Source organism: Henckelia pumila, chromosome 1, assembly GCF_033568475.1.
Source record: "Henckelia pumila isolate YLH828 chromosome 1, ASM3356847v2, whole genome shotgun sequence".
NCBI lineage: Eukaryota > Viridiplantae > Streptophyta > Magnoliopsida > Lamiales > Gesneriaceae > Henckelia > Henckelia pumila.
Window position 1 is genome coordinate 5459990 of NC_133120.1, and position 15877 is coordinate 5475866.

General features: G+C 41.2%; 1 protein-coding gene across 2 annotated transcripts; it reads left to right on the plus strand.

Moving 5' to 3' along the window:
- The first annotated feature begins 1435 nt into the window (after positions 1 to 1435).
- Positions 1436 to 15559, plus strand: LOC140874975 (acireductone dioxygenase 1). Of its 2 annotated transcripts, none has more exons than XM_073278488.1 (4): positions 1436 to 1457; positions 1579 to 1761; positions 14942 to 15181; positions 15319 to 15559. In XM_073278488.1, exons 1-4 carry the CDS (start codon positions 1446 to 1448, stop codon positions 15448 to 15450), a joined length of 567 nt encoding a protein of 188 aa, XP_073134589.1. In that variant the 5' UTR covers positions 1436 to 1445; the 3' UTR covers positions 15451 to 15559. The 2 variants fall into 2 exon arrangements, with proteins under 2 accessions (XP_073134589.1, XP_073134590.1); XM_073278489.1 differs by having other exon boundaries at positions 14942 to 15097.
- Positions 15560 to 15877: the final 318 nt, after the last annotated feature.

Below are 15877 nucleotides of genomic sequence, written 5' to 3' on the forward strand. Positions count from 1 at the left end.
ATCGAACGACCATATCTTCCATTTTGGTTGATCCTTCAACACTAACCAAGCTTTCTCATCGAACCATGGATGGTTATGATCTTATTCGTACATCTTTTGAGCTTGAGCATACTAAACAAAACAAAAAAAAACAAGTTCGAAAATGTTGAATTTAAATTTAAAAAAATTATGAATTCATACCTTCATATCAAATGAAGATCCGCTTTGGTTGAGTGCTTCAAGTTCGCTCATTTTGTTTTGGAAGTCGAACACTCGTTTTGAAACATCATTCCAATGTTGCCGCATGTTGTCCGGTGAGTGTATTTTTCATCCATTTGGTAACTCATGGTTATATTCATTCCAAACCAATCCCCAAAAACTCGAGTTGCTTTGATCATTGCCAAGTGCCGGATTGGTTGAAGCATTGCACCATGACTTTGCGAGACGTTCATCTTCAACCTTCGTCCAAGGTTTTCTTCTAATTCCTTCACCACCATCGCCAACGACAATTTTTTTTTCTTTCCTTCTAGATTTAGTAGACGGGGCTTCAAAGGTAGGAGGCGATATTTTGATGGGATTTTGGGAGAAGTGAGTTTGGTTAAACATAAAACTCAACATTTGCTCGTCGGTGAATTGAGAATTATTTGGTGAAGGAGTATTGAGATCATTATTTTTCCATGAATCCATTTTCGAAATTGGATTGAAAATATAATGAAAGTTGGAGAATACAGAATTTTTGAAATTCAAGTAGTAGAAATTGTGAATTTTATGAGATGCATCCAAACCTATTTATAGAAGAAGGCTTGAATTTGAAAAATATTACCGTTTCTACTTTTTCAGAATATAAAAAAAAAATTCGGATTTTTTTTAATTTTTTTTTTAATTTTTAATATTTGTTTTTAAAAAAAATAGGCTGAGATTAATCTGGCCGTTGATCTTCAACGGCCAGATCATCCCAACCATTTTTTTTTTACTTACTTTTTCTTTTTTTTTTTTAAAGATGAAATCTTCAAACGGCCAGAAAGATCTGGCCGTTTATTTTTTTAAAAAAATATTTTTTTTATTAAATGGTGGGCTTCACCGCGCCCACCATTTTGACCGCACGCGAAAACTTCCGCGTGCGGTATCCTCGCCCCTTGGAGGGGCGAGGTGATGAAGTGGACCGTTCAAGTGGGCTTCATCGCTCCACTTGACCGGCCCTTGGACATGGTCTTACGGATCAGCCCGCTCTCGTAACCCATTGGTTCTGACATGCCTGCATGGACTTGGTCCTAAATTAAAACGTGCCCACAAAAACCATGATATTTACGAAATGCACAGAAGAAGTTAAACAAATGCATACCTCCCAAATCAAAGGACAGAAAATCTCCACGTGTCAAAATCCCAAGCAATCATAATTTATGATAAATATTCATGATTAATCTCCGAACATCGTCAATTGTTCTAGTTCAAATCTAGCTATACTCATGGCGCTGGAGGTGAGTCCCAAGTTTCCAATTTCACTATTAATATATATTCACAAAAGTTTGATTTTTTTTTGTCACTTTTAATGATTAATTTGAGTATTATTGCATGGATTAAATTAACGTATATATGCAGGCATGGTTTATGGAAGAAGATGAAGAAGATCAAAGGCTACCCCATCAGAAGAACCCGCCCGAATACGTCTCAATGGATCACTTGGCGGGTCTTAGAGTTCTCTATTGGAATTTGAACCCGAATAAATATGAACATGACCCGGATTTGGACAGGATCAGACAAGAAAGAGGATACAGTTTCATGGTTTGATTATTTCCCCTTTTTCGGTTTTTGCTTGTATTTTTTTCTCTTTTTTTTGGAATTCTTGCATCTTTCTACGGGTAAATTAAACTAGTTTAGGCAGTTTCATCGGTTTCGATTTCCATAAAAAGTTGAACTAAAATCGAATGATTTTTAACATCATCATGATTTAAATTGATTTAAGCTAGCAAAATTACTTGTAATCTTTTCTGTCCAGAAATCTCCCAAATTAAAACAACACGTTGATGTATGTTGCGTGCAAACATTTGTTCGTCTCCAAAGCCAAAGGGACTAAAGTGGTTTCAAATTCCTAGTTTAATAGAAATTATATATAATCCATATCCTTTCAATAAAATGGAAGTTATATGTGGAATGTTTGTAGCTTTGTAAGTTTGATAAAGTATATATGTTATATATATCATATATGTATCGTGTTTTAGAAATGCGTCTATTGATTTTAATATTTTTTTTAATTTACCAATACTGTTTCATTAAGGGGACCCTCGTTACTTCCCAGTGGGCGAGGTGCACCTAACCCACCTAATTTCAATACTTTAAATTTCTTTGTTGAAAGTGCTGATATATATGCAACATCGCGATGTCATATCGACATTATGTCAAAATAAATAATATTAGATGAAATATCAACATTATAATAAAAGATAATAAAAATAGCGAACTAAAACTAAAATCCAACAATTCTAACCATTGCATCAAATCAATTTGTAATTTTCCCATTTAATATTCCAAAATAGTTTTATGTGTTTTAATTTCACAATTGAGAATGTCGTGTTAAAAAGTCAAATAAGGTTATAAATACAAAATTATTTGTCTAGGCGTTCATTATATTTCTAATTTTACCTGATATTTTGCTCATTGTTTTTTCATGGTGCGGTTTTAGTGGATTTAATATAAAGTGCGATTTTCGCAATTTACCCCTCAATTTTATTTTATTTGTCTATATATATATATATATATATATAATGTTAAGTTGGATTACACACTTCATTCTATCGGTTGATTGGCTCAAGGTTTGAGCGTGCACAAGAAGCTGTGGAGTGCTGATGCATGGGATAAAAGGGGCTGCAACAACCACTTAACTAACCAAGAATCAGTTATGATATGATATAACTGGAGCATGCACACGGATCTCAGGAAGATGCAATCATTCTTTACATGAGAGCTGCTGCGATTATATAGAGAGTTAGTGCGAGTGTTTGAGAGTTCATATATACATGCATGTGCGATCACCAGAGAAGATAGAAGTTCATTGTAAACAGGATATACTTCTTGATTCCATTTTTCATGATAGTGAATTTGAGCCTTGGGCAAGTGGATGTAGGATTATTCTTGAATCCGAACCACTATAATCGTGCGTGTTCTTTCTCTGATTTCTTTTCGATTGCACACTTCTTTATTGTTGTGTTCTTGCGTAAATTGTCATCATCTCGAACCAAATCGATTGAAGGCTGATAAGATCATAACAAACTGGCATCAGAGTCTCGTTTGAAGATAAGCACTACGCGATTCGATATCGATAAATTTACGAGCAAGAATGACTTCAGTTTATGGAGATTGAAGATGAGGGCATTGTTGGTCCAGAATGGAGTAGAAGACGCGCTCCTAGGAGATGACAATATTCCTGAGAAAATCAAGGGAGTTGACAAGAAAGAAATCCTTGCGAAGGCTCATAGCGCCCTGATCTTGAGCCTTGGAGACAAGGTGCTGCGAGAAATTTCTAAGAAGACCACAGCTGCTGCGATCTGGTTGAAACTAGAACACCTCTACATGACTAAATCACTTGCGAATAGGTTTTTTCTCAAAAAAAAGCTGTATACATCCAAGATGCCAAACGGTAAGTCGATTGAAGATCATATTGATGATTTCAATAAAATCGTTTTGGACCCTGAAAACATAGAGATTAAAATTGAAGATGAGGATCAAGCACTGTTGTTACTGCGTTCACTCCCTGATGTATATGATAATCAGAAAGATACCATGATCTATGGTAAAGAGACCCTAACATTGGAGGAAGTCCACTCTGCACTGATGTCCAAAGAATTGAATAAGAGGGCTGGAGTCCATGGTAATGATCAGAGTGAAGGACTTTATGTTAGGGGAAGATCAGATAAAAGGGAATTCAAACCAAGGCACAAGTCTCGATCAAAGTCAAGAACCAAGTTCCATAGGAGATGTTTCACATGTAATAAAGAGGGTCATTTTAGAAAAGATTGCCCTGATAGGAATAAGAAACACACAGAAAAAGAGTCTGGGCCAGGGGATGTAGTAGTAGCTCAGGATGGCTATGAGAGTGCTGATGTTCTGCTAGTGACTACTGATAAGTCTGAGCAGGAATGGATTCTAGACTCTGGATGCTCATTCCACATGACTCCATGTAAAGAATGGTTCAGTAGCTTCACTAAAATTTAAGGTGGAAAAGTTTGATGGGAAATAATGTGGCATGTCAAATAGAGGGCATTGGATCTGTCAATCAAAAGTTGAGCAATGGTACTGTTAAAACTCTTTCTTAGGTAAGGTTTGTACCAGGATTAAAATGAAACTTAATATCACTTGCTATGCTAGATCAAAAGAGGTATGAATTCAGAGCCAAAGATGGAATCCTTAACATCACAAAGGATGTGATGCTGGTTATGAAAGGATTAAGACATAATGGTTTATATGTGCTGGAAGGCAAACCATGTATTGAACAAAGTGCCCTGAGTGCAGAAGAGAATAAAGACATAACCAAGTTATGGCATATTACGCTTGGATACATCAGTGAAAGGGGAATGGTTGAGTTAAACAAGCAAGGAGCTTTTGGTAAGGACCAAATAAGCAAACTGGATTTCTGCGAACATTGTGTACTGGGACCAAACTAGAGTCAAATTCAAAAGAGCTGAGAACAGAACCAAAGGTACATTGGATTATGTACACTCGGATGTATGGGGGCCTGCAAGAAATCAGACACATGGAGGCTCTAGATACTTCATAACATTCATACATGATTATTCCAGGAGAGTGTGGTTGTACACAATGAAACACAAGAATGAGGCCCTACAGAAGTTCATTGATTGGAAAACATTGGTTGAAAACCAGACAAGCAAAAAGATAAAGAGGCTAAGGACAGATAATGGTTTGGAATACCTCAACCATGAATTCACAGATCTGTGTAAAAAAGCAGGAATTTCTAGACAGTTCACTGTACGGCATACCCCACAGCAAAATGGGCTAGCTGAAAGAATGAACAGGACTTTGCTAGAAAGGGTGAGATGCATGCTCTCAAATGCAAAGCTTGACCCTAAGTTTTGGGGAGAAGCTATCACTAAAACATGCTATCTCATTAACCGATGTCCTTCAACAGCATTGAATTTCAAAACACCCATCGAGGTATGGTCAGGGAAACCAGCAGATTACCAAGCACAAAGAGTTTTTGAATGAACTGCTTATATACATGTGAATGAAGGTAAGCTTGCACCGAGAGCAAGGAAGTCTATATTTCTTGGATATTCAAAAGGAACCAAAGGATATAGAGTCTGGAATTTAGAAAATGGGCATGGTAAGGCTGTGATCAGTAGGGACAATACTTTCAATGAAGATGATATGTTAAGAGACATACCCCTGAAAAAGGAAGAAATCCTGGATGAGCATTCTGGCAAGGATGATTACATTATGGTGGAGTGACATGAAGAAAATTATCCTGAGCCTAAACAACAGATTCGGAATACAGAAGAAGATGCCATTGATCACCCAAAAGGTGATCCTGATTTGAAAGATTAAAATCTTGCAAAAGACAGAGTAAGAAGAACCATCAAATCGCCTGACAAATATGGATATGCAGACTTGATATCATATGCTCTTAATGTATCAGAAACTTTGAGTGACACAGAACCAAATAGCTATAAAGAATCTATGAGTTCCAAGCATGAACAGCAATGGATGCAAGCCATGCTTGAGGAGCTTGGTTCACTCAAAAGGAATGATACATGGAAATTGGTGGAGCTACCTAAAAACAGAAAGGTAGTAGGAAGCAAATGGATATTCAAGATAAAGCAAGGCATTCCAGGAATTGAAAATACCAGATTCAAGGCTAGATTAGTAGCCAAAAGATTTACTCAAAGAGAGGGTATCGATTTTAATGAGGTATTTTCACCTGTTGTTAAGCATACATCCATAAGAATTCTGTTGGCATTGATAGCAACAATGAATATGGAACTGGAACAGATGGATGTGAGAACTGCATTCTTACATGGCAGTTAGATGAGACTATTTTCATGAAACAGCCCGAGGGATATGAGATACCAGGCCAGAAAAACGAAGTGTGTTTGTTGTAGAAGTCACTGTATGGTTTGAAACAATCATCAAGGCAGTGGTACAAGCATTTTGACAATTTCATGATTTGCAATTCTTTTGAAAGAAGCAAATATGATAGTTGTGTGTACTGCAAGAAGGACCCTGCCAGCTACACCATCTTTCTCCTACTCTATGTTGATGATATGCTCATAGCATGTGAAAATATGAATGAGATTGTGAAGCTCAAAGACAAACTCAAATCAGAGTTTGAGATGAAGGATCTTGGTCCGGCAAAGATGATACTAGGTATGCAAATCATTAGGGACAGAAGCAAGAAGCTAATGTATATATCACAAGCCAATTACTTAAAGAGAGTTGTGGCTAAGTTTGGAATGGAAAATTCCAAGTCTGTTCTGACACCATTAGTAGTGACCCTTACCCAGATCACCTACTAACAGAGCTTAGGCATGCAATTAACTTAATAAAACAGATATCAGAATAAACTGCGGAAACCATAAACATTATACAATCCCAAGTAAAGGAATCTGTAATTTATCCAAATAATATACAACCAAATCGAATAGTTGTATCAACCTCAAAACAACAGAAATAAAACCTAGACGAAGCTCCAGCTGGTCAACCACTGACTAGCCCCTCTTGGATCCACCCGCCTCGTCCAATCGCAAACCTGCCCCATGGAATAGGGTGTCCAAAAACACAGAGTATGAGACGTGAGCATAAAATGCTCAGTACGAGAGTATGAGTATACATGCATGCAAAGTGAACTCCCTATAAACTCGAGGTCAAGGATCAGATAACAGAGACAGACTGGGCCCTGGTATGTAGCACGCTATGCCGTCGCTTCAGGAGGTGGCTCCCATACCATAATACCAGTGGATATGCCGGACCCAAATCGATGGAAGTCCAACCACTAACAGGATAGGGAAAAACCCTACTAACAGACATCTCGAAGGAGATAGCTCAGTATGCAAATGAATGCAGCATAAATCAATGACATAAAAATCATGTAGTCACATAATACATGCATACTCAGTCAGGATATCTCGAACAGTACTTCCGTACCTCAAAACAGTGCAAGCTCTACCAACTCTAGGTCTACGCCTATAGTCTTCTCTACACTGCCAGATGATACTACTATCATTATAGTGCTCTAAAAGCCTTAACTAAGCTATTGCATACTCCTAAATATTTATAGGAAGTAAAAGCTATACCTTCGTCCGTCGTTAGCCCTTTGCTGTCGAGTGCCTCAAAACTAGGCCACAGCTCCGCTACGACGCCTGGACTGCTATGCCACTTCCGGATTCCCCACGGGACGCCTAGAATGCCCTAGATCTAAACTCGAAGGCTAAGGAATCGAGAGAGAAGAGGTGAATGGTGCACTTCAAAAATGAGCTCGGCACCCCCTATTTATAGACGGCGATCGGAGCTTCCGAACTGCGATCGGAACGTCCGAACACGATCGGAACGTCCGATCCTGCCATCGGAGCTTCCGATCTTGCATTATCCGCTACGTGGCAAAATATCACTGGTTGACTTCGGATAGGGCGATCGGAGCTTCCGATCTCGATCAGAGCTTCCGATCCTGCCACATGTCATGCATGACGTAATATCGATCGGAGCTTTCGATCTCACTTTCGGAGCTTCCAATCCGTCCGATACTTAATTCGTTTAATTAACACAATTAATCTCTTAATTACCAATTTCGGGTATGGGGTACTACATTCTCCCCCACTTAAGATATTTTGTCCTCGAAAATAGATCTTAAGTACTGAATGCAATACAAGGTACATAAACATTCTTTATTCAAATCAAACGTTTACAAAGTTTGCAACTGAATACAACTTAAGAATAAAATCAAAACAACTCAGGATGGTCTTCACGCATCCTATCCTCAAGCTCCCAAGTAGCTTCCTCAGTGCCTCGGCGCTGCCACTGAACTAAAACCAGAGGGATGACTTTGTTCCGCAAAACCTTATCCTTATAATCCAGAATACGAATAGGTTTCTCAACATAAGTCAAATCCTTGTTCACCTGAACCTCAGACCGCTGCAGAATATGAGATTCATCCGCCACATACCGTCGCAACAGAGATACGTGGAACACGTCGTGAATACTGGATAGATGCGGTGGCAAAGCTAGTCGATAAGCCAAATCGCCAATTCTCTCCAAGATCTCAAACGGACCGATAAACCTGGGAAACAACTTGCCCTTAAGGCCAAATCTGAGAATCTTGAGAAAAGGTGACACTCTCAGAAACACTTTCTCCCCGACATCGAACTGCAAAGGCCTACGCTTGATATTAGCATAGCTGGCCTGACGATCCTGTGCAGTCTTAATCCGTTTTTTGATCTGATCAACAATGTCTATCGCCTGCTGGATAAACTCTGGTCCCTCAGCCTGTCTGTCCCCCACTTCTTCCCAGAAGAGTGAAGTACGACAACGTCGCCCGTACAACGCCTCAAAAGGTGCCAGCCCAATACTAGTACGATAGCTGTTGTTGTACGCGAACTCGATCAACGGCAAATGATCCTGCCAAGCTGAACCAAAATCCATGACGCACAATCTAAGCATATCCTCCAAAGTACGGATAGTGCGCTCTGACTGACCATCAGTCTCCGGATGATAGGCAGTACTCAAACTGAGAGTAGTACCCATCGCACGCTGAACACTCCCCTAGAATCTAGAAGTCAACCTGGGGTCCCGATCGTTGACAATGCTCACAGGCACTCCATGAAGTCGAACGATCTCCTGAATGTACATCCGTGTCATGCGATCCACAGAGTACTCTCGGCTATAGGCAATGAAATGCGCTGACTTGGTGAGTCGGTCCACCACAACCCAGATAGCATCAAAGTTCCTCGGGGATACCGGCAAATGGGTCACAAAGTCCATTGTGATAAACTCCCATTTCCATTCAGAAATAGGCAGACTGTGAAACAATCCTCTAGGTCGTCGGTGCTCTGCCTTGACCTGTTGACACACCAAACATCTCGAAACAAACTGATAAACATTGCGTTTCATTCCCTTCCACCAGAAACGAGTACGTAGATCCTTGTACATCTTGTTGCTCCCAGGATGAATACTCAACTTAGTGCGACGTGCCTGAGACAAAATCTCCTCTCGCAACTCTTCATCTTGCGGAATCACAAGCCTACAAGACAAACACAGAAAGGCATCTGACTGATAATGAAATCCAGATGAGTTACCCTCGTTAGCTAGACGAGCTAAACGCTGGGTCTTTGAATCAGACATCTGAGCATCTCGGATCCGCGAATACAAGGCTGGCTCAGATAATATCGCAAACATCTGGATACTCTGCATACCTTTCTTATGCTTGAAGGTATAACCTGAAGTACAACAGTCACTGATCGCACTAGAAATCGAACAAGTCTGAAGTGCGGATAGTCGCACCTTGCGACTCAAAGAATCAGCAGTGAGATTAGCAGCTCCCGGATGGTACTTAATTTCGCAATCATAGTCCTTAAGCAAGTTCATCCAACGTCTCTGCCTCATGTTCAACTCCGCCTGAGTGAACAAATACTTGAAACTCTTATGGTCGATGAAGATCTCAAATTTCTCGCCATACAAATAATGACGCCAGATCTTCAAAGCGAACACAATGGCTGCTAACTCCAAATCATGGACTGGATAGTTGTCCTCGTGAAGCTTCAGCTGTCTAGAAGTGTATGCGATCACATGCCCATCCTGAGTCAGAACACAACCTAACCCCTGAAGAGAAGCATCAGTGTATACCACATACCCTCCAGATCCTGACGGTAATTTCAACACCGGCGCAGAAGTCAACCGCCGTCGAAGCTCACAGAAATTCTCCTCACACTCGGAGGACCACTCGAAATCCACACCCTTGCGGGTAAGCTGCGTCAACGGTCGAGCTAACTGAGAGAAGTTCAGAATGAAGCGACGATAATACCCTGCTAGACCCAGAAAACTACGGATCTCATCAACTGTCGTCGGACGCGACCAATTAAGTACCGCTTCAATCTTGCTTGGATCAACAGAAATCCCCTCCCTGGATATGATATGGCCAAGAAAGACCACTCGATCCATCCAGAACTCACACTTTCTCAGCTTGGCGTACAACTGCTCATCTCGAAGAGTCTGTAGTACCAACCACAAGTGAGAAACATGCTCTTCCGTATTACGCGAATACACCAAGATGTCGTCAATGAAGACCACGACAAACTTGTCCAAATACTCCCTGAAGACACGGTTCATCAGATCCATGAATATAGCCGGCGCATTAGTCAAACCAAATGGCATTACAAGAAACTCGTAATGCCCATAGCGAGTACGGAATGCAGTCTTGGCTACGTCCTGATCACGGACTCTCAACTGATGATACCCAGATCTCAAGTCAATCTTGGAGTAAACTGATGTGCCCTGCAGCTGATCAAACAAGTCATCAATACGAGGCAACAGATACTTGTTCTTCACAGTGACTCGATTCAGCTGCCGATAGTCAATGCACAGCCGCATCGACCCATCATTTTTCTTTACAAAAAGAACAGGATCTCCCCAAGGAGATACACTAGGATGAATATAACCCTTGTCCAAAAGATCCTATAACTGATTCTTCAATTCATGCATCTCTGACGGAGCCAGACGATACGGTGCTCGAGAAATAGGTGAAGTACCCTGCATCAACTCTATGCCAAACTCGACTTCCCTAACAGGAGGAAAACCCGGAATCTCATAAGGAAATACATCTGGAAATTCATCCACGACAGGAATGTTCTCTATCCCAATACTCTCAGCGGACAAATCAACTGCATAGATAAGGTAGCCTTCCCCGCCAGACTCTAGGGCTCGACAGGCTCTCAAAGCTGATACCAAAGGCATCGGGGGTCGCACTCCCTCACCATAGAAAAACCAGCTCTCACTCCCCTCCGGATGAAAGCGTACTAATCTCTGATAGCAGTCCACTGAAGCTCGATAGGTAGTCAACATATCTATTCCCAGAATGCAATCAAAGTCGTCCATCGTCAGAACCATGAGATTCGCTAACAGAATGTTCCCTTCGAACTCTAAAGGACAACCCATCACTAGACGCTTAGCCAAAGCAGATTGGCCCGTCGGAGTAGAAACAGACATCACTACGTCTAGTGCAATGCATGGTAACTTATGCCTCTTAACAAAACGTGCAGAAATGAAGGAATGAGATGCACCAGTGTCAATAAGTACAAGAGCAGGTATACCATAAAGCAGAAATGTACCTGCGATGACTTTCTCATTCTCCTCCACTGCCTGATCATGTCTCAGGGCAAACACTTGGCCAGAAGCTCATGGCCTCAAATGAGAACTCCCAGCAGGCTGTCCTTGCGACCTCTGCTGTACGGTGGCCTGAGAACCAGCTCCTGAACCAGATCCAGAACCACCTCCCCCAGATAGTAGACAATCTCTCCGGACATGACCAGTCTCTCCACAATGGAAACAAGCTCCAGAAGCTCTATGACACTTGTCGGATGGATGGTTCTTCCCACAGTGATCACACTTGTCCTTCTTACCGAAACGGACAATACCTCCAGAACCAGAGGAAGAAGTAGATCCAGACTTCTTGAAAGATTGGGCACGGGGACCCAAAGAACTAGCAGGTCTCGACTGAGAGAAATACCTGTTTTGCCGAATGCTATCCTCCACCTGGTGACAACGGCTCACCAAACCCTCGTAGGACATGTCATTGCCAACCGCCACACGGTCATGGATCTCAGGGTTAAGGCCCTGAAGGAACAGATTATACTTCATCCCAGAGCTGTCAGCAATCTCGGGGCAATAGGATAGCAGATCAAAGAACTTCTGCTGATACTCATCGATAGACATGGCTCCCTGTCGCAGACTCAGAAGCTCGTCTGCCTTCGACTGACGGAGTGCAGGAGGAAAATACAGCTTCTGAAAAGCTGTGTGGAACTCGGCCCAGGTGGCCACTCCTCTCGCCGCCACAAAAGGTGCAGAAGTAAACCTCCACCACCTGCGCGCACGTCCATCCAGAAGATAACCCAGGGTCTTCATCTTCTGCTCCTCGGTGCATTGGAAAGTCTGAAAAGTCGTCTCCATGCGGTCTAACCAATTCTCCGCATCCTCCGGAGACTCCCCTCCAACTAAGGGCTTAGGACCCATAGCTAAGAATCGACGCACAGTGAAACGCTCGTCGTCATGATGACGATGACGCCGTTCTCGACGAGACTCCCGGTCGGCATCACCCCAACGCCCACCAATACTGCCATGAGAACTCCGGTCGTCACGATCTGCCATCTACAAAAGTACCTCACAGTTACCTTATGCAGAGTCTAAATACCAAGAATACTATGCATGCTCTGATACCATAAATGTAGTGACCCTTACCCAGATCACCTACTAACAGAGCTTAGGCATGCAATTAACTTAATAAAATAGATATCAGAATAAACTGCGGAAACCAGAAACATTATACAATCCCAAGTAAAGGAATCTGTAATTTATCCAAATAATATACAACCAAATCAAATAGCTGTATCAACCTCAAAACAACAGAAATAAAACCTAGACTAAGCTCCAGTTGGTCAATCACTGACTAGCCCCTCTTGGATCCACCCGCCTCGTCCAATCGCAAACCTGCCCCATGGAATAGGGTGTCCAGAAACACAGAGTACGAGACGTGAGCATAAAACACTCAGTACGAGAGTATGAGTATACATGCATGCAAAGTGAACTCCCTATAAACTCGAGGTCAAGGATCAGATAACAGAGACAGACCGGGACCTGGTATGTAGCACGCTGTGGCGTCGCTTCAGGAGGTGGCTCCCATACCATAATAACAGTGGATATGCCGGACCCAAGTCGATGGAAGTCCAACCACTAACAGGATAGGGAAAAACCCTACTAACAGACATCTCGAAGGAGATAGCTCAGTATGCAAATGAATGCAGCATAAATCAATGACATAAAAATCATGCAGTCACATAATACATGCATACTTAGTCAGGATATCTCGAACAGTACTTCCGTACCTTAAAACAGTGCAAGCTCTACCAACTCTAGGTCCACGCCTATAGTCTGCTCTACACTGCCAAATGATACTACTATCATTATAGTGCTCTAAAAGCCTTAACTAAGCTATTGCATACTCCTAAATATTTATAGGAAGTAAAAGCTATACCTTCGTCCGTCGTTAGCCCTTTGCTGTCGAGTGCCTCAAAACTAGGCCACAGCTCCGCTACGACGCCTGGACTGCTATGCCACTTCCGGATTCCCCACGGGACGCCTAGAATGCCCTAGATCTAAACTCGAAGGCTAAGGAATCGAGAGAGAAGAGGTGAATGGTGCACTTCAAAAATGAGCTCGGAACCCCCTATTTATAGACGGCGATCGGAGCTTCCGAACTGCGATCGGAACGTCCGATCCTGCCATCGGAGCTTCCGATCTTGCATTATCCGCTACGTGTCAAAATATCACTGGTTGACTTCGGATAGGGCGATCGGAGCTTCCGATCCCGATCAGAGCTTCCGATCCTGCCACATGTCATGCATGACGTAATATCGATCGGAGCTTCCGATCCTGCATCGGAGCTTCCGATCTCACTTTCGGAGCTTCCGATCCGTCCGATACTTAATTGGTTTAATTAACACAATTAATCTCTTAATTACCAATTTCGGGTATGGGGTACTACACCATTGGCTTTACACTTTAAACTATCCAAAGATCAATGTCCACAAGGGCGTGATGAGCATTCCTATATGGAACAGGTGCCTTACTCAAATGCCACATGGAGCTTAATGTTTGCTATGGTTTGTACTAGGCCAGACATAGCTTATGTCATTAGCTTGGTGAGCAGATTTATGAGTCAACCAGGCAAGATTCATTGGGAAGCTGTGAAATGGATATTGAGATACATAAAAGAAAGTACATCCACTAGATTGGTATATGGAGGAATGAATAATGTTGAGACGGGGCTAGTTGGTTATGTTGATGCTGACTATGCGGCTGATATTGATAGAAGAAGATCAATAAGTGGATATACATTCACTTTCAATGGATGTGTAGTAAGTTGAAAAGCAACATTACAAGCCATAGTGGCCCTATCCACCACATAGGCTGAGTATGTTGCGATTACTGAGGCAGCAAAAGAAGGTTACATGAAAGAACTAAGCACATTGATATCAGGTTACACTTCATAAGGGATCTGGTGGAACTTGGAGAGGTTGATATCAAGAAGATATCTACTGAAGAAAACCCGGCAGATATGCTTACCAAGCCTGTTCCAAGTGTTAAGTTCCAACATTGCCTTGACAAAGTAAGTGTTGGACAAGTTAAAGAAGTTCCTTAGCTTTCTGGAGATTGGCCCAAGGTTCATATGAATCTAAGGTGGAGATTTGTTAAGTTGGATTACATACTTTATTTTATCGGTTGATTGGCTCAAGGTTTGAGCGTGCACAAGAAGCTGTGGAGTGCTGATGCATGGGATAAAAGGGGCTGCAACAACCATTTAACTAACCAAGAATCAATTATGATATGATATAACTGGAGCATGCACACGGATCTCAGGAAGATGCAATCATTCTTTACATGAGAGCTGCTGCGATTATATAGAGAGTTAGTGCGAGTGTTTGAGAGTTCATATATACATGCATGTGCGATCACCAGAGAAGATAGAAGTTCATTGTAAACAGGATATACTTCTTGATTCCATTTTTCGTGATAGTGAATTTGAGCCTTGGGCAAGTGGATGTAGGATTATTCTTGAATCCGAACCACTATAATCGTGTGTGTTCTTTCTCTGATTTCTTTTCGATTGCATACTTCTTTATTGCTGTGTTCTTTCGTAAATTGTCATCATCTCGAACCAAATCGATTGAAGGCTGATAAGATCATAACATAGGACTTATTGGACTTGTGTCCTGAGAAAGTAGAAAACTATGACCAGAAGCTGAAGAACTTCTACACAGAGCACATTCATGCAGACGAGGAAATAAGATACTGTCTTGAAGGGAGTGGCTACTTCGACGTCCGCGACAAGTCCGATAGATGGATCCGGGTATGGATCAAACCCGGTGATCTCATCGTTTTACCTACGGGAATTTACCACCGATTCACCCTCGACTCTGACAACTATATCAAGGTTCGTATGCTCATATGTCAATAATTTTCGTAAAATGAGAATGTATATAATGTTCACGCTAACGACTAGACATATTTCATGATGTTTTTATGTTGCGAGTGTGTGTATATAGCAGTTAATTACTTATTCGAATGCAGTTGATGAGGTTGTTCGTCGGAGAACCGGTGTGGACACCGTTCAATCGCTCACAGGAGGATCATCCGGCGAGGAAGAAGTATGTCACCAAGATTATAGAATACATTAATGTTACGCCACTTGAAGCTTATTGAAATATATAATATAATGGTTATATATATGTTGTGGCGTATGTGATATCGAGTATTAAAATTTCAATAAAATTTGTATAATGCTCGATATGTGAGGTAAACTCGCAATGAATCTGGGTTTGTTGAATATGTTTAATTTCTCCTCTCTTTTATTTAAAATAATTAAGTTAATTATCATAGCTTTGTGATGAAGTTGAGGTTGTCACAAACATAGAAAATTATCAATGCATGATGGGGCAACAAAACATTATTTATTTTTTCAAGTAATACTGGAATTAAATTTGACTTAGAAGTTATGGTAAAAGAAATACCATGTAGGAAAGTGGATTTGTAATTACATAACTTGTTTATTCACTTACTTACTTGTTTATTTATTTACTTTATCTATTTATTTATTTATATATTTATTATTTTTTAAAAAAATTAAAAA